The 26,398-nt window shown below is 43.7% G+C and overlaps 1 protein-coding gene across 3 annotated transcripts in view; it reads right to left on the reverse strand.

Moving 5' to 3' along the window:
• Positions 1-14,516: 14,516 nt before the first annotated feature.
• The window catches only part of LOC137615220 (inactive tyrosine-protein kinase transmembrane receptor ROR1-like), a 30,340-nt gene continuing 18,458 nt past the window's right edge, over positions 14,517-26,398 (reverse strand). For all 3 annotated transcript variants that reach the window (XM_068344900.1, XM_068344899.1, XM_068344897.1), the window contains exons 11-13: positions 25,508-25,640; positions 25,243-25,388; positions 14,517-16,784 (exon numbers count right to left, since the gene is read on the reverse strand). In XM_068344900.1, coding sequence (XP_068201001.1) covers positions 16,349-16,784; positions 25,243-25,388; positions 25,508-25,640 — 715 coding nt within the window. In that variant the 3' untranslated portion in view covers positions 14,517-16,348. The remainder of the gene's footprint in view (positions 16,785-25,242; positions 25,389-25,507; positions 25,641-26,398) is intronic.

A 26,398-nucleotide genomic window follows, 5' to 3' on the forward strand; every position in this document is an offset into this window, starting at 1 on the left:
ACCTCGGGTACTACAATGGATCCGGTACTTATGGCTAACATGAGAGACTTCGTGGAGGGGAATCAGCAATACCAGCTGATGATGTTCAGGGCCTTATAAGAAGAGATCCAGGCCTTGAAGAAGCAAGAGGAGCCAACTAGGGATAAAGTCTTGCCCTCCCAGCTACCTTAATGCACGCAGCAAAAGCCTTGGAGGTATGCTGGCCACGCCGTGCTCTCCGATGGCATCCTCCACATTGGCGAAGGGCTGGGTTCCAGACCGGTGGCGGATCTGGACTTTTACCCCGACATTGATGCCTACCCCTTTAGCTACATGAGGCTAGCCGAGGGGGTTCCGTTGAGGGGTGATACCATCTTTAAGGAAACAATCCTCCTGGAACACACAAGGGCTCAACACCTGGCAGTGAAAGAGATGAAGACGGCAAGGTGTATCAATATACAGCTTGATGCCTTCGGTAAAGGGTTGGCCACCTTCGTGGCTCCGGACAAAATGGTCTTCCCCTTTGCCTCGAAGGGCTACATGGCAGTGGAGAAAGCCATTCGTGAGGGTAAGCCTCTCCCAGCTTTGGAAGAGGGCAAACCGGTCTCTCTTATCTTACCACATGATGCCGACCACTGGACCGATATCCAGTTTACTTTTGCTGAGGGTAAACTGGATAAGGATGTGGCCGGCCGACAGTTTAATAAGCTGCCTAGGATTCCCGAACACCATCTTAAGGCTGAGCTGGAGGCCAGAGAAAGGTTGTTAGTATCGATGTCTTTGCAGTGCTTCATGGAGATGATGATTGGGAATTTTACAGATGCCCCAGTCTTTTCCTTGTTGGCGAAGACTCATCTCGCCACCTTTATGAAGGACCTTTATGCTTTCTTTCAGGCCTGTAGAGCCTGTAGAGAGCATGAACTTGCCACAGCTACCATCTGCCACGAGCCGGAACGTTTCATCGACTCTAGCATCTGGGGAAAAGACCTGTTTCCTCAGAAGTTGGTGAAGGAAGTCACGGATAAGGCTGTCTCAGAGAACAAGAGACTTTTCCAGAAGTGGCGTATCTCCTTGAAGAGGAAGTTCACCCCTGGGGGAGGCCCACAACCCAAGAGGTCTCATAAACCAACCTATCATTGGAGGTCGTTTGCTCCTCCCCCTGCGGCTATCCCTCAGACTGTCTACGCTGTGCCCCAGCAAGTGGTAACACAGTCCCCGGCCTTCAACCCTGTGTATGTGCAAGGGTTGTCTTCCTTTCGATCTTCCAAGAAAGAGAAAGGGGGCAAAGGCCACCCTGACAGAGGAGGCAAGTCAAAGGGTCGTGGACATCGAGACGGCAGAGGAGGAAAAGGTTCATGTCCTCAACACAAACAATGAAGGTCTCCTGGTAGGGGGACGGCTGGCCTTGTTCAAGGACCATTGGTCCTTCAGTCCTTGGGCACAGAACGTCATTTCCAACGGCTTGGGTTGGAAGTGGAAACAAAGGCCACCAAAGCTGAGGAGATTCTTCCAGAAAACAACACCTCATCTGGAACAATATGTACAAGACCTTCTGAAGAGAAGAGTTATCCATTGCACGAGATCTATGAGATTTCAAGGTCATCTATTTTGCGTGCCAAAGAAAGATTCAGCATACCTCAAAATATTCTCGACTTGTCCTGTCTAAACCTGTTCATTCAGTGCGACAGGTTCCGGATGCGGACTATTTCGCAGATACGGACCTTACTACCCCTGGAGGCTTACACCGTCTCTATAGATCTTACCGACGCTTATTGGCATCTTCCGATAGGGCGACACTTCTCCCCCTACATTGGTTTCAGCCTGGAGAGAAAGGGCTTTGTATTCAGAGCTATGCCATTCGAACTCAACATAGCTCCGAGGATTTTCACGAAGTTTATCGACGCAGTCGTACAACAACTTCAAGTAGCGGCGTACCTGGAAGACTGGCTAGTGTTGGCTCCCTCGGCACTGGAGTGCTCAGAAGCAGCCACTCAAGTTGTACAGTTCCTTCAGTCCCTCTGATTTCATATCAACTTCAAGAAATCAAGACTGGCCCCAGCTCAAGACTTTGTGTTTGGGGATTTGTTGGAACCTCAAGTCTCACTCCCTATCCATTCCTCCCTCCAAGAGAAAGGAAATAACGAAGTCAGTCAGGTCCCTGATCAAGTCGGGGATGGTCAACAGGCGACGCCAGGAGAGGGTTCTAGGATCTTTACAATTCGCCTCAGTAACAAACCCTGTCCTCAAAGTACGACTCAAGGATGCAAGCAGAGTTTGGAAAAGGAGAGCCTCCAAAGCTCTTCGCGACCATCAGAAGCAGACTCCGGTTTTACTGCACATGAAACTTCGACCGTGGTCCACTGCCAAAAGTCTTTCACAGACGGTACCATTGCGCTTTCCTCCTCCAGTAGTGACACTTTATACGGACGCCTCGAGGGATGGTTGGGTGGGGGGGTCATACCCCGCTCAAGAAAATGCAAGGCCGTTGGTCTCAGAAATTTCAACAATTCCACATCAATATTCTGGAGACCATCGCAGTCTTCTTGTCCCTCAAGAAGTTACACTTGAAGGAGAACATTCATATCCATTAGTCCTTAACAGCAAGGTGATAGTCCATTGCATCAACAGACAAGGGTCGAGGTCTCCCCCAAATAAACCACGTAATGATAGCCATCTGTACGTTGGCTCAGAAGAAAGGTTGGCACCTGTCAGCATCCCACCTTCGGGGAGTAAGAAATTTGATGGCGGATTCCCTCTCTCGGACAAAACCTCTTGAGACGGAGTGGTCTCTTAATGAAAAATCATTCTGTTTCATGCAGGATCAAGTCCCTGGACTTCAAGTAGATCTGTTTGCGACGAGTTGCAACAAGAAACTTCCCTGCTATGTAGCACCAAACGTGGATCAAGCAGCAGTGGGAATGGACGCGATGTCCCTGGATTGGAATCGTTGGACGAAGATTTACCTGTTCCCATCGTACAACCTCCTCATGAAGGTTCTGGACAAGCTTCGATCTTTCAAAGGGACGGCGGCTCTGGTGGCTCCTCTGTGGCCAAAGAGCAACTGGTTTCCCATGGTCACGGAATTGAACCCCAAGTTGGTGCCGTTGCCCAATTCGATTCTGTCCCAGGAGGTATAGTGTGAGATTGTCTATGCTTCATCATGGAGAACGAACAACCTTCATCTCGTGATTTTTTCGCCCTAGCCCTGGAAAAGAAGTTCCAAATTCAACGTGATAATTTGGAATTTGCGGAAAACTATAAGTCGTCTACCACCATAACTGAGTATGAAGCGTCATGGAAGAAATGGGTCAATATACGTCAAAGACAAGAATCCAGGGTCAATTACTATGGATTTTTGTTTAGGTTTCCTGATTGATTTGCACGCTCAAGGTCTAGCCTACTCCACGAGTTTGTCGTACAAATCGACCCTCACTAGATCTATACTATACGCCTTTGATGTTGACTTTAACTTGGATCAACAAAATTCCGAAGGTTTGTGCAAGGCTACGGCCGTCGGCTCCTCCGAAGCCTGTCTCTTAGTCTTTGGACAAAGTTTTGCAATTCGCTTCTGACATAGACAATCAAACGGCTTCTATTCGTGATCTCACTCGGAAAGTCATCTTTTTAGTTGCGATGGCTTCTGGTGCTCGTGTTAGTGAAATTGTGGCGCTTTCTAGAGACGAGGGCCACATTGAATTTGTGGATAATGAAATTAATTTATACCCTGATCCTGCTTTTCTATCTAAGAATGAATTTTCCTTTAAACGTTGGGGTCCATGGAAAATAGTTCCCCTACCAGGTGATCCCTCCCGTGTCCAGTGCAGTGTTTAAAAGTGTATTTACTAAGAACAGTGCAGTTTCAGGGTGGTCAATTGTTTAAGGGGGAAACAGTGGGGTCTGATTTGTCTCTGAAACAGTTAAGAGCAAAAATTACTTACTTTATACGAAGAGCGGACCCAGCTAGTATGCCATCGGGTCACGACCCTAGGAAAGTGGCTTCCTCCTTGAACTTTTTCCAGTATATGTCCTTTGAGGGACTGCAGGCATATACTGGTTGTAAGTCTACTAGGGTTTTCTTCAGGCATATACTGGTTGGAAGTCTACTAGGGTTTTCTTCAGGCATTACCTGAAACAATTGGAGGAGATATACCATTTTGTGGTGGCTGCGGGAAGTGTTATCAAACCCGCTGAATTGACGTAGCCCACTGTGCATCCTAGGGAACTCCTCCAGCTTGTTATTAGCAATGAGTAAACAGTTGGTTTTTGCTTTAGGGAACAAAGAAAAAATGCAATTAATCATTTACTTTTCAGGTTCACGTGTCTCTCCGACCCGATGTTGGTTCCTTCAGTGCTACAGCCTAACTGTCTAAATGTTGGTTAAGCTATATCCCATTTTGTTGGGGTGATTACCTTTTTGTACATGTGTGATCATGTATCTATTGATCAGGTTTATCTTGTCCTAAGTTCCCTACGGTTCCTTATGTCATTTATTTGTCCCCTAATGTTACCTTATGTCTGGGTATGGATGGGATGTATTTACTTTTTTCATAAAAATTTTCCACATGATGATAATGATGATTGCTTGTTAACCTTTGCACTGATTCTTGTGAATAAAAGTCTGTAAATTGTTACATGCCTTTTATTTTATGCCCTGTTATTATGCTTATAATTACCTTAGCGGCAATAGATTTAGTGTGCTTCCTTATTATTATCCTTCCTGAACATAAATGGATTTATTTCTCCTGGCGGGTATTTGTTCCATACGTCCTACCTACGAAGCCTCCTTCAGTTTTGGGTTCCTTAGGGTTCCCGACACTAAACTCAGGTGATTTTCCAATTGCAGAGGGCAGTCCTTTGGTCCTAATTGCCTCCTTGTCGGACCATCTTACTTGTCAATACTGCCTCCGAACTGTTCTGGGAATTATAGTTGAGAGTGATACCTATGCCTTGACGGAGTAATCCTGTAAGTGCATTTCGGTATTGGGCTCTCTCTTTTTGAGGCTTCCTACCGAGCCATATGTAATTCTCTGGTACACTTCCATCAGGACGACATCTCTGGTACACTTCCAACAAGACGACATGGCTTGAGCTCAAGAAATGGATTTTGACGTAGGAAAAATCTCTTTTTGGGCGAAATAGCCATGCCGTCCTGATGGCCCAACCGGTACGTTGCCCTCCCCGATTCCTTGTAGGATGCCCCTTTTCACAGTAGTTATGCCGCTATGTGGAATGGCATCATCAGTGATGTATGGTGGTACCACAAGGGGAGAGGATATGTAACGGCTCCTCACCTATCCTTCCCCCTAGTTTCCTAGACTGGGTTAAGTCTGTTAGGGGTGCAGATATCTATGGTTATCTACGGATACGTCCCTGATTATACATATCTTAGGATAGTCGTTTCGGGGGTTAGAACCCTGTGATACCTGACGGTAATTCTCATGTAATATCACTCGCAGAAATATTATACACTAGGAAGCTGCCGGAAAGACCTTCCACCAGGATGACATGGCTATCTCGCCCAAAAATAGATTTGTTCCAACACAGATACAAACCTTCGCTATTTATTAGGGTATTACTTTCGGCAATGCTGAAAACCAGCCAAGACAATTTTAGTGAGGGATAATTACCCCATCCGCTAGTTAGCGGGAGGGGGTTGGGGTAGACTAGCTACCCCGCTCACTTACACCTGTCGGTTGAGTAACCACTTTTACTTTTGGCTCGGTAGAGTGTAGGCGTGCCGTCTCTCTCTCCCGTTAACAAACTGCCTTGACTTTATTACTTTTCCTTTTTCTTTTGTGTGTGTTGGTGTGTGTATGGTCATTGTCCCGCTATGCGGACATGTCCTGGGATTGAGGGCCGCCGCTGCGGCACCTTCATGTCATCCTTGGAGACAGACCCACATCCTTTATGCCCGGCTTGCCGGGGAACTCAGTGTTCGCGGGACAACACCTGTTCCGAGTGTAGGGAGTGGCCAGCCTCCCAGTGGGAGAGGTTTGCGCGTAAGAAGAAGTCTAAATGCGAATCTTCGCTTTCGGGGTCTTCCTCGAAATCGAAGAAATCGCGGGCTTCTGCTTCCTCTACAGTATCCCCAAATCTCTCCCCGAAGCTAATCCTCGACCAGGCGCTTCCGGAGTACGGTCGAGCAGTAGCGCAGGGCTTGTGACTCCAGGTCAACCCTGGGGGATAGACGAGGATGACGACTCGACTAGTGAGTCGGCTCCTTCTCTTCCCCTAGGGAGCGCCTGTTCCTTGCCAGACCTTGGGTCTGATTCCAACGCCGAGGAGTTAGCTAACCCACCAGGGGCGGTGGCAGGGCTCTCTCCAAGGCAGGCTTTCCCCTCGGGGGAACACATCTCTCGTTCGTGAGAGAAGGTTGCCTCTGTGCATCGGCAATCTCCTTACGCTTTAGGTTCTCCTCCTTGGGCGGAAAGAGAACCTTGTTATAAGTGTAGTTCTCCTTCGGGCGAACTTTCCTCCCCTGCGGAGGATTTATGTGTCAATCTGAATCAGTCTCCCCCTCAGGTGGAGTCTGTTGTACGTTCCTCTCCGGAGGTTTGTAGAGTGGAGGGGTGGGTAACCCCTCTCCACCCCGGGCATTCTCCTCCTCAGGCTGTGAGGAGACATCTTTTTGAACCTGCTGGTTCACCTCACGTTAACCCTTCGGGGTCTCGTGACGATCACCCTTCGGGCTGGCGTGATCGTGAGTCTTCGGGCTCTAGTCATGTTGATCCCCCGGGGTTTTTCATGACAGCAGGAGTCCTTCGGGTCTCCATCGCGCTGAACCTTCGGGCTTTCACGACTTGAAACCTTTGGGTTTCTGTTACGCTGAACCCTCGGGCTCTCGTAACGACAGTAACGTTGAACCTCCGGGTTCTCGTACCGTCAGTCACGCCGATCCTTTGGGATCTCATGACAGAGCAACCTCAATTCCTCGTTACGCTGATCCTTTGGGGTCTCGTAATCTGAGTTACGCTGAACCCTTGGGCTCTCGTAACTCTAGTCGCGCTAACACTTCGGTGTTTCGTGACAGAGAAACTCCGGTGTCTCGTTGCGTTGCTCCTTCGATTTCGCGCAACACAGTTCACGCTGAACTTTCAGGTTCTCGTGACCAGAGTCATTCTTATTATGACAAGAGTTTTTAAACTCTCGTTGTGTTGATCGTCCGCGCTCACACAACACAAGCTATCATGAACCTTCGGGTGAGCGTAGCAGTGAGTTCTCTCAACAACCTGAGAGCTCTCGCGCGCACGACCAAGTTGGCGCACGGCCTGATTGGCTCGCACGGCCTGATTGGCGCGCACGGCCTGATTGGCGCGCACGGCCTGATTGGCGCGCACGACCAAGTTGGCGCGCACGTCCAAGTTGGCGCGCACGGCCAAGTTGGCGCGCACGGCCAAGTTGGCGCGCACGGCCAAGTTGGCGCGCACGGCCAAGTTGGCGCGCACGGCCAAGTTGGCGCGCACGGCCAAGTTAGCGTGCACGACCGCCCTCGCGCGCGCAAACAAAATGGCGATTATGGCGCGCAGGTTCATCCTATGGCGCGCTGTATGCACAAACAGCCTATTGCTCGCCATGCGCGCGAATAACACACTGCGCGCCATGTGCGCGAGCAACCTTATGCGCGGCAGGTGCGCGAACACCTTATGCGCTCTAAGAGCGCGAAAAAGGTGCGCGCAATCGGGAGAGGCGCGCGCGAGCTCCCTTCCACCTACCAACAGTTCGGCGCAAGAGCGCACGACCATCTTGGCGCTCACAATCGGTCTCTCGAGCCCCTTGGGCCTCAACTTAGACAACGGTCGCCTGTGCGACCGAGCCCAGGTCCTATCCTTAGGGTAGGCCTGTGCCTATCTTGCCTGTAGGAAAGCCTCCATAAGACAAGAGGGTTAGGGAACCTGCCCAGGTTCCTAAACCCAGGGAGCAGTCCTTTCCTAAGGACCTTCCCCCTAGCTCCACAGGAGCCCGTGGCTTAGCAACTTATTTAATGTAATGCGCCAAGCCATGAAGGGAGTCGTTCCCCGCTCCCAGTCCTTAGGTGATACACCTAGGATTCCCTTGTTGCCTCCTCTCTTCCCGGGGTCCTCTCCTCCCTCCGATCCTAGGAGGAGGTCGGAAGTTCTCGCACAGGCAAGGGGAGACTATCATCCCCTCGCCAAAGACCTCTGGAGGAGATTAGGCCTGAACCTCAAGGTAGCCCCCCCCCCAGTTCAAGACGCCACAGGCCAGGCCAAAGTGGGAAAGGAAAAGGATTCGTCCTTCAGCCCCCAAGAAGGATAGGGTTACTTACTATGGAGACTCCTTCTCTTCTTTACCAGTTGAGATAGTGTCTAATGAGGCACAACCTGCGACCGGACGGGATTCACGCCGTACGGCAATGGACTTACATTCCACCCATAAGCCGATGGAATCCTCTAGGCCCTTGGGGACAGAGGATCTCCGGCCTTGTAGGAGGGTACCGAAGGATTTGTTCACCATCCTCAAATCCTCAGCCAGGCTTCCTTCCTCACTGCCTCCCAGGCAACTGGCAGGAAGCACCTCTCCGGTAGTCTCTCTATCCCCAGTCTATTCAGTTGACGACTTCGACCCACGCCGGGCTCCTATGGATGAGAGCTTGGATGTGGAAGGGCAGAGCGATCTCGAGGACGACGCTCTGCCAGCAGCCGCTAGCCCTAAGATTACAGAGGATGAGAGGAAGGAGTCGGAACACGCCTTCTGGCAGGTCCTAGCCTGCATCCGTTCCATCAATGGACTTCCAGATCAATCAGCAGCCCCTCTAGATGGAAAAGAAACGGTCCTTGACCAGTTCTATGGCACTCAGAAACATCATAGGACCAGTGCAGCTTTGCCCTGATCAAAGGGGTTGAAGTGTGCCAATCAGAAGGCTGTGTCCCAGGCAACTGGTTCCACCTCTTCTCTCCGCTCCAACTCGTCCTCCAAGCTCTTACCTCCTCCGTATGTGTTTCAGAAGAGGTACTACGAGATCCTCGGAGAATCTCTTCCAACGCTGCCTCTCGACCCCTCTATAGAGGCACTCTCGAAGGCCTCCCCCTTCGAGAAACTTATGGGACTTCCTGTATCCTTTTCGGCCTCTGAAATCCTAAACCTGGGAAAGGTGGCGAAGTACGCCATGCAGGCTACTTCGTGGCTGGATTTCTGGTTAGGATCCTTAGGACAACTGATGCGGTTTAAAGACCTGTCTCGGGAGTTCTCCAGGAAGTCTTTGGAGACTTTCCTTTTGCCGGCACTCGGGCCATCGAGTTCCTCTCTCATCAAGTAGTGAACCTTTGGGCCAACACTATCCTGAAGAGGAGAGATGCTGTCATAGGCAAGCTCTATAGACGTCTCCCTCAGGCCGAAGTAGCGAGTCTGAGAAATGCTCCTTTCGAGGGCAATTGTTTGTTCCATCCCGAGGATGTCGAGCGGGTGGCAGAGAGGTGGAGGAAGTCCAGTCAGGACTCCCTCATCCAAAATGTCTTAACAGCTAGGCCTTACCCCTCTCAGCCACAGCGGAAAGCACAGCAGAACCCGCAGCCGAAAAGGGCTAGAGACCCAAAACAGCAGGGTAAAAAGGGTGCAAAGCAGGCCTTTCACAGCAAAAAGTCCTTCCATGGAGGAAAGGGTAAGAAGGGATCTGGCCGAGGCTGGTCCCAATAAGACAGGTAATCCTTCCATTTGTCCACCTGTGGGGGGATGCCTGCAAAGCCGCTGGCAGAGGTGGCTTTACCACGGGGCCGAACCCTGGACGGTCGAGGTGATTCGTTCAGGGTATCGTATCCCGGTCACGCTCTCTCTCCCTCCACTGACTCGAGTGCCGATTCCATTGAACTCCTGTGCGAAGGGATCCGCACAGGAGTTTGCCCTCAGGGCAGAAGTCTAGTCCATGTTGGAGAAGGATGCTCTCCAGGAGGTCCTCGATGGGTCCCCAGGCTTCTACAGTCGACTCTTTCTTGTGAAAAAGGCGTCTGGAGGCTGGAGACCAGTCATCGACCTCTCAGCCCTGAACAGGTTTGTCGAATAGACACCTTTCAGGATGGAGACGGCCGACACAGTCAGACAAGCGATAAGACCCCAGGACCTCATGTGCACTCTAGATCTGAAGGACGCATACTTCCAGATCCCAATGCACCCGTTTTCCAGGAAGTATCAGAGATTCGTGTTCAATCGGAAGCATTACCAGTTAAGGGTACTGTGTTTCGGTCTTTCCACAGCACCCCAGGTATTCACAAGAGTTTTCGCCCTAGTATCATCTTGGGCTCACAGAGTCGGCATCCGTCTCCTAAGATACTTGGACGACTGGCTGATTCTGGCAGACTCGGAGGCGTCCCTTCTCCGCCACCGAGATGAGCTTCTAAGGTTCTACCAGGATCTGGGGATCGTGGTAAACCTTGAGAAGTCTCAACTGCTCCCCTCTCAAGAACTGGTATACCTAGGCATGCGATTAGACACCCTAAGGCACAAAGCGTTTCCATCAGACGAAAGGATCCAGAGACCGAGGGAGATAGCACAGGTCTTCCTCAGTCGGGAAGAGCTCCCGGCGCAGTATTGGCTTCGCCTTCTCGGTCACCTCTCTTCCCTGACCCGACTGGTCCCCAACAGTCTCCTCAGGATGAGATCCCTCCAGTGGCTACTAAAATCCCAGTGGAACCAGCACTCCGATTCCCGGGATCACCTAGTCCGCATAGGGCTAGAGGAACAGTCGGACCTCAGGTGGTGGCTGGCGGAGCCGAACCTCTGCAAAGGGGTCGATCTTCTCATCTCTCCCCCGGAATTGATGCTGTTTTCGGATGCATCAAAAGAAGGGTGGGGGGCTCACGTGCTGCACCATTACATCTCCGGCCAATGGTCCGAATCAGAAAGGTACCAGCACATAAATCTCTTAGAGATGAGGGCAGCCTTTCTGGCCCTCAAAGAGTTCCACCAGGTCCTGGCGGGGTACTCCATGGTGCTGATGAGTGACAACACCACGGTAGTAGCTTATCTAAGCAAACAGGGCGGTACCTTTTCGCAGCAGCTATGCCATCTTGCAGTAGAGATACTCAGATGGGCAGAAGACAACTCGGTGACCCTATTAGCTCGCTTCATTTCGGGCAAGCGGAATGTGCTAGCAGACAAGCTGAGCAGAGCGAGTGGTCTTTGAATCCTCTGATAGCCAACAAAGTCCTGACTTTGTGGGGTCCCCCGACTGTGGATCTGTTCGCAACGGCCCTGAATTTCAGGCTCCCGTTGTACTGCTCCCCAAGCTCTTTGGCAAGATGCTTTTCAAAAACGGTGGATAAACCTGGACGTTTACGCCTTTCCCCCGTTCTGTCTGATGAGAGAAGTCCTCAACCAGGTACGAGCAAGCAACAATTTGCAAATGACCCTCATAGCTCCACTATGGCATCACGCAGAATGGTTCCAGGACCTTCTGCATCTTCTCACGGAGATCCCGAGGGAGCCTCGCTTCGACTTCACACCTGGAGACTATCCAGCACCTCTTCACACAGAGAGTCTTTTCTCAACCGGTTGCGAAAAGAATGGCTGGACACCTCAGGAGATCCACAGAGGCAGTCTACCAGGCGAAATGGTCAGTTTTCTGTGGTTGGTGTCATGGAAGGGGTATCTCTCCCCTCGATGCCTCTGTTCCAACTATAGCAGAGTTTCTTGTATACCTTCGGGAAGAAAAGCTTCTCTTGGTCTCGGCAGTCAAAGGCTACCGCTCAGCCTTGAGTCTTGCCTATAGACTGAAAGGAGCCGATATTTCCTCCTCGTTGGAACTTTCTTTGCTCATACGCAGTTACGAGCTTACTTGCCCCCAGGCAGAGCTAAGACCTCCCCCTTGGAACGTGGTTCGGGTCCTCAGGTCTCTGAAGGGCTTCCCCTATGAACCACTACGCCAGGCCTCAGATCGCCACCTCACGTGGAAGACGGTGTTCCTGCTCGCTTTGGCTTCGGCCAAGAGAGTCAGCGAACTTCATGGTCTATCTGCTGATGTCTCCCACTCTAGGAGATGGGGGGAAGTAATCCTCAACTTCGTCCCTGAGTTTGTAGCTAAGACTCAAAATCCGGGTGTGCCGGACTCCAGGTTCGGCCCATTTCGGATAGAGTGTCTTTGTTCTGTAACCGAAGATCCAGACCAACTGTTACTATGTCCAGTGAGGAGTCTGAGGTGTTACTTAAAAAGAACAGCAAAAGCTCGCCCCTGTGTACGAGCACTTTTTGTCAGCACAGGGAAGGTCAAGAGGAGGGTCACGAGGAATACTATTTCCTCCAATACTATTTCCTCCTGGATAAGGAAAGTAATTGAATACGCTCTATATCCAGATCCTCCTCTGTCCAACCGACCCAGAGCTCATGACGTCAGAGGCATTGCAATGTCTCTGGCGTTCAAGAAAAAATTTTCTGTGGCACAGGTATTGCAAGCAGGCGTGTGGAAGCGTCAGACGACCTTCATAGCCCACTACCTGAAAGACGTAACCCACAGGAGCATGGAAACCTTCTCCGTTGGTCCTGTGGTGGACGCACAAAAAGTGATCTAATGCCTCAGGCTCCTTGACGGACAAGTAGCAGAGGGTTGAGGACTGAGGTTACCCGGGTTAGTCTAGGGTGAATGAAAAGAATGTCTGGCTCACTTCTTTCTTTCTCCTTCTCCCCCCCTGGGGAAATAGCTCCCCAAGACTGAAGCATAGCTGACCTCACCCCTCTGCAGGTAAGAATCATTTCCCTTGTGCATCCTGGGTATGAATGAATACTTTGTTACGTCACCAATACCTCTTGAGGGAGGGTATTGGATATGTCTTGGAATCCTCGAGTTTCTACGTGAAGACATGCCACGAGTCTCTCTCACACAGGCTTCTGCAGGCTGCTATCAGTGAGTTACCTTGTAACTACTTTGATTTTAGCGAGGGTAGGGTTCCCCACTATCGATCACAGATCGAAATAGAGAGGACCCCGGGTCATGACCAAGGCCAGTTGGTAAGGACTTCCTCCCTCCTAAGAGTAAGTCACCCTAATAAATAGCGGTTTGTATCTGTCTGAACAAATAACATATTTGGAAATATTTTGTATTTTTCCTAACATACAAACCTGAAGCTATTCATACAAATTGGCCCGCCACCCTGTCCCCCTAGAAGTCCTGCCAGCAAGCAAAAGTGGTTACTCAACCGACAGGTGTGAGTGAGCGGGGTAGCTAGTCTACCCCAACCCCCTCCCGCTAACTAGCGGATGGGGTAATTATCCCTCACTGAAATTGTCTTGGCTGGTTTTCAGGGTTGCCGAAAGTAATACCCTAATAAATAGCTTCAGGTTTGTATGTTAGGAAAAATACAAATTATCTCCAAATTTGTTATTTTCCCTACGTCAAAATCCGTTTCTTTTCTTTTCTTAAATATAAGGCACACACTATTAACGTGATACATGAGTTTCTATTTTAGTTTATCATTGTTAATACGAAATCGTTCATCATCAATTCTACTGCTTGAGGTCATGGTCTCTTTCTTAAAAAGGTATAATATAATGGTTAGCTTCTAGCATTTAAAAGCTTAATCTGCTTTTTGGGATAAGCTGAATAGTTACCTCCTTCAGAGGAAAAGATGTCCACAGTATTTTGAGTTTGACACGAAGTATTCTGAAAAAAACCCTGGTCCGACGGCCAGTTAACTTTTGTACGGGTTTAGGTGTGCAGTTAGGGTTAACAGACTTGCCTCCTCCATCATAAGGGTCAATACTAACAATATTCTCAGTTTTTATTCCAGCTGTGATCAGTTTGTGGAATAATCTTCCTAATCAGGCAGTTGAATTGGCAAAATTTCAAAAGTTCAATAAATTTTAAACTACCAGTGAATGTTATGTAAATCAGTGACATGATTCTCACTTTGTTTATATACTGTATTGTATGACATTATTTTAATGTTACTGATCTTAAGATATTTTATTTCTTACTGTTACTTTTCATATATAGTTTATTTATTTCCTTTCCTCACTATAGGCTATTATCCCTGTTGGAGTCCTTGGGCTTGTAGCATCCTGCTTTCCCAGCTAAGGTTGTATATTAGCTAGTAATAATGATGATAATAATAACAATGTGTTTATGAATTGGATTTACAAATTTGGGCTAAATAGTCTGTTGCTGTGGGTGTCATTCAGCACCCCTTAGATTAAGATAGTTATACAGTTGAAAAATTAGAAGATGGCGTACAGTATGACTGTTGTTTTGAATTTCATGAGAAATGAATATAAGCATTCAGAACACCACTGGCCTCTAGATCTCTGAATGATGCATTTCTAATAGCTTTCATATCTGAACAATGAATATTTTATGCTACCTATTCATAGAAGAGCTTTCCTTATAGAGTACCCCACATTCTTTTGAATTTAACCTATTCATTTTAGCTTCATTAGTGCTACCGTGACTAGAGATGAAATAAGGAGAATTTTACTTGATCATAAATTTCTATTCACAGTATATGCAACAATGTAATAAACTTATTTTCATAGTACTGTTCCCAATAATCTACATATTACGAATTGATTTAAAATAGGAGATGAAATGAAGAGCTATATTTTTATTTTACCATATATTACCACAGCTTGCATGTACAAAAGACTGGATGTGGTATGTATATTATTAAAAAGGATCTGTTACTGTTATAAATAGCATAATCTACACAATACTATTTACATTTTCTTGATTTTATTAATATTGATCTTCTGTATCAAGAGAAGACCTTCAATAGTTTGCCATCACTTGCTTATAAAAAAAAAAATATTTTTCTAAATATTTGTTTAAAAGTCTAACATTGAAATAATAACACACTGAAAATAAAACTAACAAAATGGCTATTCCACTAGTGACTAGGATTTCCAAGTTTTATCTAAAGAGTGCAAGCCTGCAGAAATATAAATCATTAGGGGAAAATCCTAAATCAGTTTACAGCCATATTTTTTTTCTTTACATAGAGCCAAGATGTATCCAGATGTATAATATATTATATGATTTATGTATTATAAGTTTCTGTCAAACTAGCTGTCTATTTCATCTGGCACATCAAAGGCCCCACAAACAGATAAGTTGTTTGAGATACACAATAACACCAAACACATTATTATGCTGCTGTACATAGAGCTATATGACCAGTAATTAATGGACTATCTTACAAGAAGTTTCGAGTTTGCAAGCTGCCAACAAGTATTATTTTATGCATTGTGCAAACAAAATCAATTATCCAAACAAGGCAAAATATATAATATTGCTATAATATGAGTTTGGCTTCAAAGTGGGAAGTAGAAGGAACAGCAATACTGTATATAAAATACATCGGGTGTGATTAGAAGAATTAAGGGTGCATTGGAAAATTAAAGAATATGGAATTTTGAATGAGTCAAGTTAGGATAATTGTAAAAAAACCTTCAGTATTTTATTAGTTTTGAAATAAAATTGGTTGTTTACCTTTTTAGAACTGATTTAGAATTTAAACTATATTCCTCCACTCTGAAACCTTACTCTTTTCTTTATTTTCTTATGGGCGAGGGGCTTCAACCACAATTAAAGAAGGAACCATTGGTATTGGATACAAGAAGAAAACCATTTTTATGAAGTTTAAAAATATCACATTAAAGCTTTAATGCATTTTAGCAAATATATTAACTTGTTAAACTGGTGTTGATGACAAAGCAATGGCAAGCAATGTGCGGTTTCAACAGCATGGCCATCAAAAATAGTTCATTTTTTCTAGATCTTGAACATAGTTTGGATGAAACTTTTTTAAAACCTTAAAGATATTAGTTTATGACTTGATATATCAACAGAAGTGCACTGTCTTTTTGATTCAGGAAACACATTTGTATACTGCAATAAATTTCATTCCATGTTCATATGGTTAGTTTACTTTGTTGCTCAAGCACTCTCAATATCACTTTACAATAACTACTACTCAAAGTTATAGAAGTGCTTAACAACACAAACGTATCAAATCAATAGGGAGAAAGATTTCACCACATTTGAGCTCTGGTAGCAATTTTGTGTATTTGAAAATACATGTTGCTGATTGTATTTCAGTTAAATGCATTTTTATTTGTAAATAAAAGATACGTATAAGATTTGCATAGACCATATACAATAATTATATGTAAAATGTTTGGAGGTAAATTTTGTTCACTTTTGGCCTTTTCCTGTTCCAAACATTTTTTTTTCTCACAAAATAAGGATAAATTAGTGCTTCACAAAAGAAGTCTCTAATTCTTTAAAATATATTTCCAAGTCATTTAAATTAATATAAAATTGTCTCAATAGTATGGAACATTTAAAATCTCTTATATACACTAATATCATCATTCACTCCACAGTTTATTTTCAGATAACAGAAGTCACTGCCCCTTCAAATGCTAAACTTGTTCAAAGATTAGCCAGTTGAGTTTCTTTACCTCCATTCATATTCTGTGGTTGTGCAACTCGGACTGTAACAGGTGAGCCACCCAGCACATTACTACGTTGAGCCAGGTATACTGGCTGAGTGTGACCAGTAGGAGCTGACAAACGTGGATACAGTCCATGCATCATTCCAGGTGGCGGTGGTGGTTGGTAAGGAGCCGAATATGCAGGTGAATGTGGTGGTGGTGGCCCTGGAGGTGGATATGGAGGTCCCGGATGATATGGACGTGGCATGTGCGGTGGATGGGTGTTAGATGAGAGGTTGGTGGAACCAGTATTATTAGAGGGGCCGGTGCTGGAGTGTTGTGATCCGGAATGACCAGATACACTTCCACTCAGGGTCCCCACCAGCCCCCCATTATCTAAACCCTGCCAGGACCTCAATCTACCATGAATTTCTCTGTAAAATAAATAAAATTAATGTGTTTTGAGTTCCAGGTAGGTTACTATAAACTTAATCTTGAAATAAACATTAATCATATATCCATACAAAAAGTATTTAAGATGGTATTGATTACTGGTACCAGACCCACTTTGTGAGAGAGGAATTGGCCTATGTGATCCCTTTTTTTTCCATTCATTAATTTTCCTTTATAAAAAATAAATACTATATATAAGTGAGCTTACTAATGATGTAATAAATTAATAACCTAGTATATACTAATGACTTAATACTCTTCAGGGTATGTTGATGTTCGAATGGCATATCAAGATGCAGAATTCATTAATTGCAACAATCGTATCATAGCAATTGTACAACTTCTCTGACGCATTGATTTTCTACACCTCAGAGCAAAGATGTATTTCTCAGACCAGGTAAGTTGCTCCATTCCCTTTTAGCTTTGTTGCATTTTATATTGTTTTAGATACATAAACCTTGTAAGAAATTTTACATTGATAATGACTACTCATTGGCAGGAAATAAGGTACTATTGACATAAAGGAGCTTTGGTTTAGGATTACAATTTCAAGACATTAATTCTTCGCCAAAATTAGGAATGCTTGAAACGAGTATCATAATATTTTGGGTCAATTCCATTCATAATGAAGTTTGTTGCAGAACAAATAGCAAAGCTTGTAATATTAATATCAAAGTACACATTGTGAAACTGGTGTAAGATAGGAACTGTTAAGTTATTTCCAATTATTCCAAATAGTTTTATTAATCAGTAGAACTGTTCATTTTCTACTAATAACTTTGTTTGTGCTTAACTTATTTAAACAGGCTCATGTATATGATCAATTTACTTAAGATAAAAACCTAAATGCCATTCCAATATTTATACAAAACTATATATACTGTCTTTCAGGAGGCATGGGAAAAACCTCAGTTTACTCCCAGAGGCAAGGGAGAGGAATTAAAGAGGACCAGCAGTAGACTCCAAACAGTACAAAAGTACAGCAGATAGCTCACAGAAGAACAGCAGTGGACTCAAAGCTTTACAGAATAGTAAGTGATACAAAGGCATAGAGAAACAAGAGTTGACTTGCAGTGGTACTGAAGATTTATTAGTGATCTTTAACTGTAACGTAAGAATAAGTCGGAATAAGATCAGTAAAATAAAAGAGCAGCTAACTGAACTGCACACATAAATTATTTAGAAATTTTTCTAAAAGTTCCATTTGTTGTTAAAATGCAGAACAGTATTGCTATCAATGGGCATGGAAGAACAAAAGTTGACTCCAAGACACGGAAAACAGAGGTTTGGCTTGGAGGACAAGAAAATTTATTGCCTCTCGTTGTTTCATGACAGTAATTGTCTCACTGACATAACAAGAAGTGACTTTAAGCGGCCACAAGACCAGTATCATAATGTTGAGCTGCCCCAAAATGCAGACTATTTTCCAAGAAGCCCATAATAATATACTTATAGTTAATCCTGAGTACTCGGTATCATGGAAAAACAGACGAGCAGCAACCAACCTAGCACGTAACAGATGACACTCTCAAAGACACAGAAGAATTTTGGTAACTCGGAGTGGCAGTTGATTCCACAAAGCAAGAATGAAAAATAGTAGACTTTCACAGACAAAAAAAAAATATCCATAACCTTGATAAAGAGAAAGAACATTAATGGGCATGGTAGAAAGAATTTGGATTCATTGCCACACAAGAACAGGCTTTACTTTAGTGAGACTCAAAATATTTTTTTCAGAAGAAAAACAGAAACCCCAAGGGGTTAGGTACAGAAGAAGGGCAGAAGTCTTTCGATAGGCACAGAAAAATAGTAATTGGTTCCACAAAGAGGTATGGAATAGGAGAAATTGCTTTCCACCGACCCAGAGTACACTCCTAGCGTGTCACTTGGAGTGCAGCAGCAGCAGATAAATTTCCTAAAGCCACAGAAGAATGAAGATAATTCGGAGGCATGTAAGACTAGCAAGTTGTTCCACAAAGCACCAGATAACAAGAGGAGAGAGAGTAAACAGCAGTTGACTTACACCAGCAAAGAAGAATATCACCTATCTTATTAAGGAGTGTTGGGAAGAATATCACTTATCTTATTAAGGAGTGTTGGAATTTTATGAGTGCCACAGGAGAACAGTTGTTTGCCTTAGTGAATGAAGCACAAAGATGCTGTGGTTATGTTTCTGAAAAGGCATGGAAGAACAGCAAAGAATAACATAGGAATAAGAGCATGGACAACAACAGATACTTCAAGAGGTACAGAAGATCATGACTTGTTCCGGGTGCCACGGAAGAAAAGCAGTTGCATCTCCTGGGGCAAAGAAGATCAGCAGTTAACTCCAAACCAAAGGTACTAATTAACAACAAATAACTCCCTAGGCAATGTAGGAGGTGTGTCTGTTGTCTCCTAGTGGCATGAATGAGCAACATCAAGAATTAATAGTAGATGACTCTACAACCAGCAAGGAACAGCAGGAATCTACTCTCCCCATGACATGGAAGATCAACATCGTAGATTCCTAGAGAAGTCACAGAAAAATACAGACTACACTACTAGACGCAGTCAACTCATCTAGCACTTTACTCTCCTCGAGGCACAGGAGAATAGTAATAGCTTCTGCAAAACTCTACAGAACCTGATATCAAGGGATAGGAGCAAACCTAACAGTGGCCTGGAAGAGCAGATGAATCTCCTAAAGGAATAGCACAAAAACATTGGGCTCTGAGGAGCACAGAAGAATAGTAGTTACCTCTCGAATGCTGTAGAACAATAGTAAGTGAACAGCAGTCAACAACTCCTAAAGGTACAAAAAAACTGTAGTTAATGTGAAGTTGCCTGGATGAACAACAAATAACCCTCCTAGAGATGCAGTTACTGTCACTCGCCAAAGATGGAACAGCAACGCATGACTTCTAGAAGCATAAAAGGACATGATCAAATGAGTGCCAAGGAAGAACATCAGTTTGTTCCACAAACTACAGCAATTTACACAGAGGTATGGAATAGAAATAATTGCCTCACAAAAGAGCCGTAGTTAAAAGTAGAGTACTTGGAGTGGCAAGCATGAATAGCAGTTGACTGCCAACATCTAAGAAGTATGCATTCAATTTAGGCCGTATGGCGAAGAAGACAAGAAGTTCTGCCGCCTTAAAGAACTACTGAATAACAAAATGGCTCCCAGAGCAACAACGATTATCTATCTCCCCTAGTGGCAAGAAAGAACACACCCTGATAAATATGGATTAGCAGCAAAGGCGAAAAATAGCAAGTGCCTCTCTCTACAATGGACATGCACAGTAGATTCCTAGAGGCACAGACCAGCAGTTTGGTATAACAGCATTTGACTCAGGCACAGAAGAGCAGCAGTAAACTTCCAAGCCATAAAGAGAGAGAATAGTAATTGGTTCCATGAAGCTTCAGGGTTGAGGCTACAACAGTAGATCCTCATTGACACTGGGTAGCAAGAATTGCTTCCTGGAGTAGCATAAAATGGCACTTGTTTACTAAACATGGTAGACTAACTAAAGGTACAGGAGAACAGCAATTGACTTTGACTAATTATCGCTAAGCAGTCACCTCGGAGAGTGCCAGCCGAAAGAATAAAAGTCGTCCCTGAGAGTAAACTTAATTATGTTAAGCAGAATTTGCAGTACAGCAAGAGGTCTGGGGAGAGGCCGAAAAGAACACTTGTGGAAGAAAAAATATCGGTGGACTCACAGCGGTATGTTAGTGTTGCCTAGGAGTACCGCAGTATCCAACTCCCCAGTTTGTCTCGTCCAACTTAGTTTACACAAGCAAGTCTTTTTTTCTATTGTCACTGCTCTGTAAGAAGAGGTATGGGTGAGAGATCCACCGATATTCTATCTGGATCCTCTGTCGCTACTTCCAAAAAGTTGGTGTCTCTCTCCACTTTAGAACATGATATTGATCCTGAGTTCACCAGTAATTACTTCCTGAATTACTCAATTGATGGGGAGAGATATACACATACCCCAGCACATTTTCTACTAAAGATCTCACATCATTTGTTCAAACATTACTGTGGCAGCAACTATATATACTCTGCCGATTGGTACATTGTCATTCGCTTGAAAGGTTGTTTATAGAAAGCTATGAGATAATAACTAAGAACCTGAAATTAAATAATAGTTGTTTTCCATTACTCCTAACTTTACACAGTCCAAGCTCTAAAAGGAAGTAAATCCTCAACAAATACAGCCTCATCCTCTTTTTACCTAGTAACTTCCTAAAATTTACCTTCTTCTATTATGGAATAAAACTTTCTGTAGTAAGACTTTTCATCCTCAATGGAACAAATTTATACCACTAAGTAGTAACACCGCTACACCTGATGTTTCTGTCTGAAACAAAACAGGTAATACAACAATCTAAAGTTGATATATATACTTCATTGCTACACAGCATTACCACTATCACATCCATCTCATCTATATTTTATATATATAAAACACTTTCCAATTGCAACTGACTGAATCAAAGCAATTTGAAACTATTCTTCTAGCAAGAACTAACAATGAGGATTTTCACCTGACTGGTGTTTTAGGCTGGTTTTAAAATGCTTTTTACAGTTACTAAGTGAGATTAGCTTGTGGAATTCACAGATTGTTTAACAAGCAGGATTTATATAATCCATGACCAGAAACTATGTAACTTTAATCCCACCGTTTACAGTTTAAAATGCCACAGCAGGATGGTAATTACAACTCCAAACACACCACGAAACATGGAAAGCCAATTCTGACGAGTAAATTTATGGAAGGCTTGTCTCTCCCCTTTGGCATTTGAATAAAACCCCTAAAGGAAAACCATCAATGCAAAAACTTTTTGCCCAGCTAGGAATCACTAAGTTAGTAAAATCTATCTATCTATATACCAAGGCACTTCCCCCAATTTTGGGGGGTAGCCGACACCAACAATGAAACAAAACAAAAAGGGGACCTCTACTCTCTATGTTCCTTCAGCCTAATCAGGGACCCAACCGAGTTCAGCTGGTACTGCTAGGGTGCCACAGCCCAACCTCCCACATTTCCACCACAGATGAAACTTCATAATGCTGACTCCCCTACTGCTGCTACCTCCGCGGTCATCTAAGGCCCCGGAGGAAGCAGCAGGGCCTACTGGAACTGCGTCACAATCGCTCGCCATTCATTCCTATTTCTAGCACGCTCTCTTGCCTCTCTCACATCTATCCTCCTATCACCCAGAGCTTTCTTCACACCATCCATCCACCCAAACCTTGGCCTTCCTCTTGTACTTCTCCCATCAACTCTTGCATTCATCACCTTCTTTAGCAGACAACCATTTTCCATTCTCTCAACATGGCCAAACCACCTCAACACATTCATATCCACTCTAGCCGCTAACTCATTTCTTACACCCGTTCTCTCCCTCACCACTTCGTTCCTAACCCTATCTACTCGAGATACACCAGCCATACTCCTCAGACACTTCATCTCAAACACATTCAATTTCTGTCTCTCCATCACTTTCATTCCCCACGACTCCGATCCATACATCACAGTTGGTACAATAACTTTCTCATATAGAACTCTCTTTACATTCATGCGCAACCCTCTATTTTTTACTACTCCCTTAACTGCCCCCAACACTTTGCAACCTTCATTCACTCTCTGACGTACATCTGCTTCCACTCCACCATTTGCTGCAACAATAGACCCCAAGTACTTAAACTGATCCACCTCCTCAAGTAACTCTCCATTCAACATGACATTCAACCTTGCACCACCTTCCCTTCTCGTACATCTCATAACCTTACTCTTACCCACATTAACTCTCAACTTCCTTCTCTCACACACCCTTCCAAATTCTGTCACTAGTCGGTCAAGCTTCTCTTCTGTGTCTGCTACCAGTACAGTATCATCCGCAAACAACAACTGATTTACCTCCCATTCATGGTCATTCTCGCCTACCAGTTTTAATCCTCGTCCAAGCACTCGAGCATTCACCTCTCTCACCACTCCATCAACATACAAGTTAAACAACCACGGCGACATCACACATCCCTGTCTCAGCCCCACTCTCACCGGAAACCAATCACTCACTTCATTTCCTATTCTAACACATGCTTTACTACCTTTGTATAAACTTTTCACTGCTTGCAACAACCTTCCACCAACTCCATATAACCTCATCACATCCCACATTGCTTCCCTATCAACTCTATCATATGCTTTCTCCAGATCCATAAACGCAACATACACCTCCTTACCTTTTGCTAAATATTTCTCGCATATCTGCCTAACTGTAAAAATCTGATTCATACAACCCCTACCTCTTCTAAAACCACCCTGTACTTCCAAGATTGCATTCTCTGTTTTATCCTTAATCCTATTAATCAGTACTCTACCATACACTTTTCCAACTACACTCAACAAACTAATACCTCTTGAATTACAACACTCATGCACATCTCCCTTACCCTTCCTTATATAGTGGTACAATACATGCACAAACCCAATCTACTGGTACCATTGACAACACAAAACACATATTAAACAATCTCACCAACCATTCAAGTACAGTCACACCCCCTTCCTTCAACATCTCAGCTTTCACACCGTCCATACCAGATGCTTTTCCTACTCTCGTTTCATCTAGTGCTCTCCTCACTTCCTCTATTGTTATCTCTCTCTCATTCTCACCTCCCATCACTGGCACCTCAACACCTGGAACAGCAATTATATCTGCCTCCCTATTATCCTCAACATTCAGCAAACTTTCAAAATATTCCGCCCACCTTTTCCTTGCCTCCACTCCTTTTAACAACCTTCCATTTCCATCTTTCACTGTCTCTTCAATTCTTGCGCCAGCCTTCCTTACTCTCTTCACTTCTTTCCAAAACTTCTTCTTATTCTCTTCATATGACTGACCCAATCCCTGACCCCACCTCAGGTCAGCTGCCCTCTTTGCCTCACGTACCTTGCGCTTTACTTCCACCTTTTTCTCTCTATATTTTTCATACTTCTCTATACTATTACTCTGCAGCCATTCTTCAAAAGCCCTCTTTTTCTCTTCCACTTTCACCTTCACTCCTTCATTCCACCATTCACTGCCCTTCCTCATGCTGCCTCCAACAACCTTCTTGCCACATACATCACTTGCAATCCCAACAAAATTTTCTTTTACTAACTTCCATTCCTCCTCTAAATTACCAGTTTCTCTTACTCTCACCTCATCATATGCCATATGAAACCGGGGGTAAAAAGTAAATATCAGGAAAGGTTGAAAATGGCAAAAGTTAGTAAAATACATCAAATAATATCAAGATGTGCAGAATACTGACCATGCTTGAGAATAATGAATATTTGCCATGAGGCAAGTGATAGTTTCCTTTCTATTCAACTTGCATCCATAAATAGACTAAAGAAAAAGTCAAGGACAGAGAAAGCAAAGAAGCTGGGGAATGAAGACACTACAAAGGCCCCTTAATGCTGCCTCCAAAGCACAGCTCATGTAAAGACCGAACGGCAAACAAGACTTAACAAGTGAATATTGGCCTAATAGATGTTACATGGGTTTCCGTGAAACAACCAAAATGATGCCATTCATAAAACCACGACCATGACATAATTTAGGAAGATATGGAATTCTGATCCCCATCAAATAAAAGCAATAAATGATTGTTTCTACATTACATCATGAATTTAAACATATTCCAGTACTGGAACTACAAACAAGTGTAAAAATCCAAGAAGGATTATTACACAAATGTGTTGAACAGTCTTCCAGTCTCTAACAATAGACACATCTGTGTCAATCAAAGAATCCTACCTCCTAACAGATTATAACTGTGCTCTTACAAATGGTAATTCATCTTGTACTAAAATTACAAACTTCTCAAACCCAGGATAAGTAGGTTAAAAACCACCACCTTAACTGTGTTGAATTTCCTTTGGCCAATGCAAGATAAGGGGTTTTTGATGAAGAGGACAATTGAAACGGTTATTCTTCAATAAAAAAAAAATTCACTCATTTCTATATGTGCAACATAGAGGGTTTGTATCTATGGTTGTAAGAATTACCTGCAATTATCAAGTCATTCAAGAGCTTTTATAGAAGTGATTTTAAAACTTGAAGGAAGATTTATGTCTTGCATTAACTGTTGACCAATTCAATTGATAAAAGTTGCTGTTGACCAAATTCAATAAATAAAAGCTGCTAACAGAATCATCAATATAAAACCTGATTAACTTGTACTTTCAAATTTTAATACAAAACTTAATTGATTGCTCTTCATTACTGTTTTTTTTTTTTTCTACCCTTTGAAATCAGTTTAGAAGACTAAGAACTGCAGGTTTTATAGCACATAAGCAAAAACACACACTGTACAACAAGGATGCACTATTGACGTGTAATTATTTTTTTTCACATAACATTAAAAAATAATAAACTCAAAGATAATTTTACCTAAATGTAGGTCTTCTATTAGGAGTTTCATGCCAGCATTCCACCATAAGAGCATAAATACGAGGAGGGCACTCTTCAGGACACGGCAACAGATGCCGCGATCTAATCATATCAATGACTTCTTGATTGTTGTAGCCATAATAAGGCTGAAAAGGGAAATTCGAGCATGAATACATTATAAAAATGTAATGATCAGAATTACTTCACAACTGCCAGAATAATGGAAATTAAAATGGTTCATTTCAAATATGAGCGTAGTCATTACCTGCAGTCCAAAGCTGAAGATTTCCCATAATACAACACCAAAGCTCCACACATCGGATTCTGTTGTAAATTTCCCATACAAAATGGATTCTGGAGGCATCCATCGAACGGGTAACAAGCTTTTGCTTTGGACTCTGAAAGTTAATATAAAAAATAATTAGAAAATACAAAACATATGACTTGGCACAGAAAACTGATTGACTAATATCACAGTCATGCGTAGTAAACTCCTCTTTGTAAAATGATGCATATTCAAAACCATTTGCTATAAACTTTTAATCAATATAATTTACAAGTAGTAATTTGTTTCCGAGAACAATAAACAAAAATCATACCAACACGCACTTCACGAAATGCAAATGCTCAATCCAGGAAAGTAATTTTTATTTAGTAAAGTACTTCATGGATTACACAAATGTTAGTAGAGCATCTAAAATAAAAGTCTCCCTTGGTGAGAACTTATGAAGGATAGGCAATCCATAATCAGAAATGTAAGAAGGTACAGCAGTTTAATTAGAGCCTTTCCAAGAGAAAACCTCCACAAGAAGACTAGAATTTCTAAAAAGTATTCGAGAACTAGGTAGATCACTCGATTTCACGTAGGCAGCAGAGATTACAAAAATTCTTAACAATACCTTTACTCTGTGAAGAAAGAGAGGAATCGGTAACATTTGGCATTCTTCCAAATTGAATTCTTTATTATCACCGCATTCAAGAAAAATGGTTGCAGTACCATGGGATATGCATTAAACCTCATACCTAAAGAGAACGGCATAACCATTGCATATCCTGCTTGTTAAATTAGTATGGGAAAAATTAAAATGACTATACTTCATAGGTATGCCACATTACTTGCTTTCCAACTTCACCCCTACGCTACCATGATATAGTC

The sequence above is a fragment of the Palaemon carinicauda genome, chromosome 21 (assembly GCF_036898095.1).
Source record: "Palaemon carinicauda isolate YSFRI2023 chromosome 21, ASM3689809v2, whole genome shotgun sequence".
Classification (NCBI taxonomy): domain Eukaryota; kingdom Metazoa; phylum Arthropoda; class Malacostraca; order Decapoda; family Palaemonidae; genus Palaemon; species Palaemon carinicauda.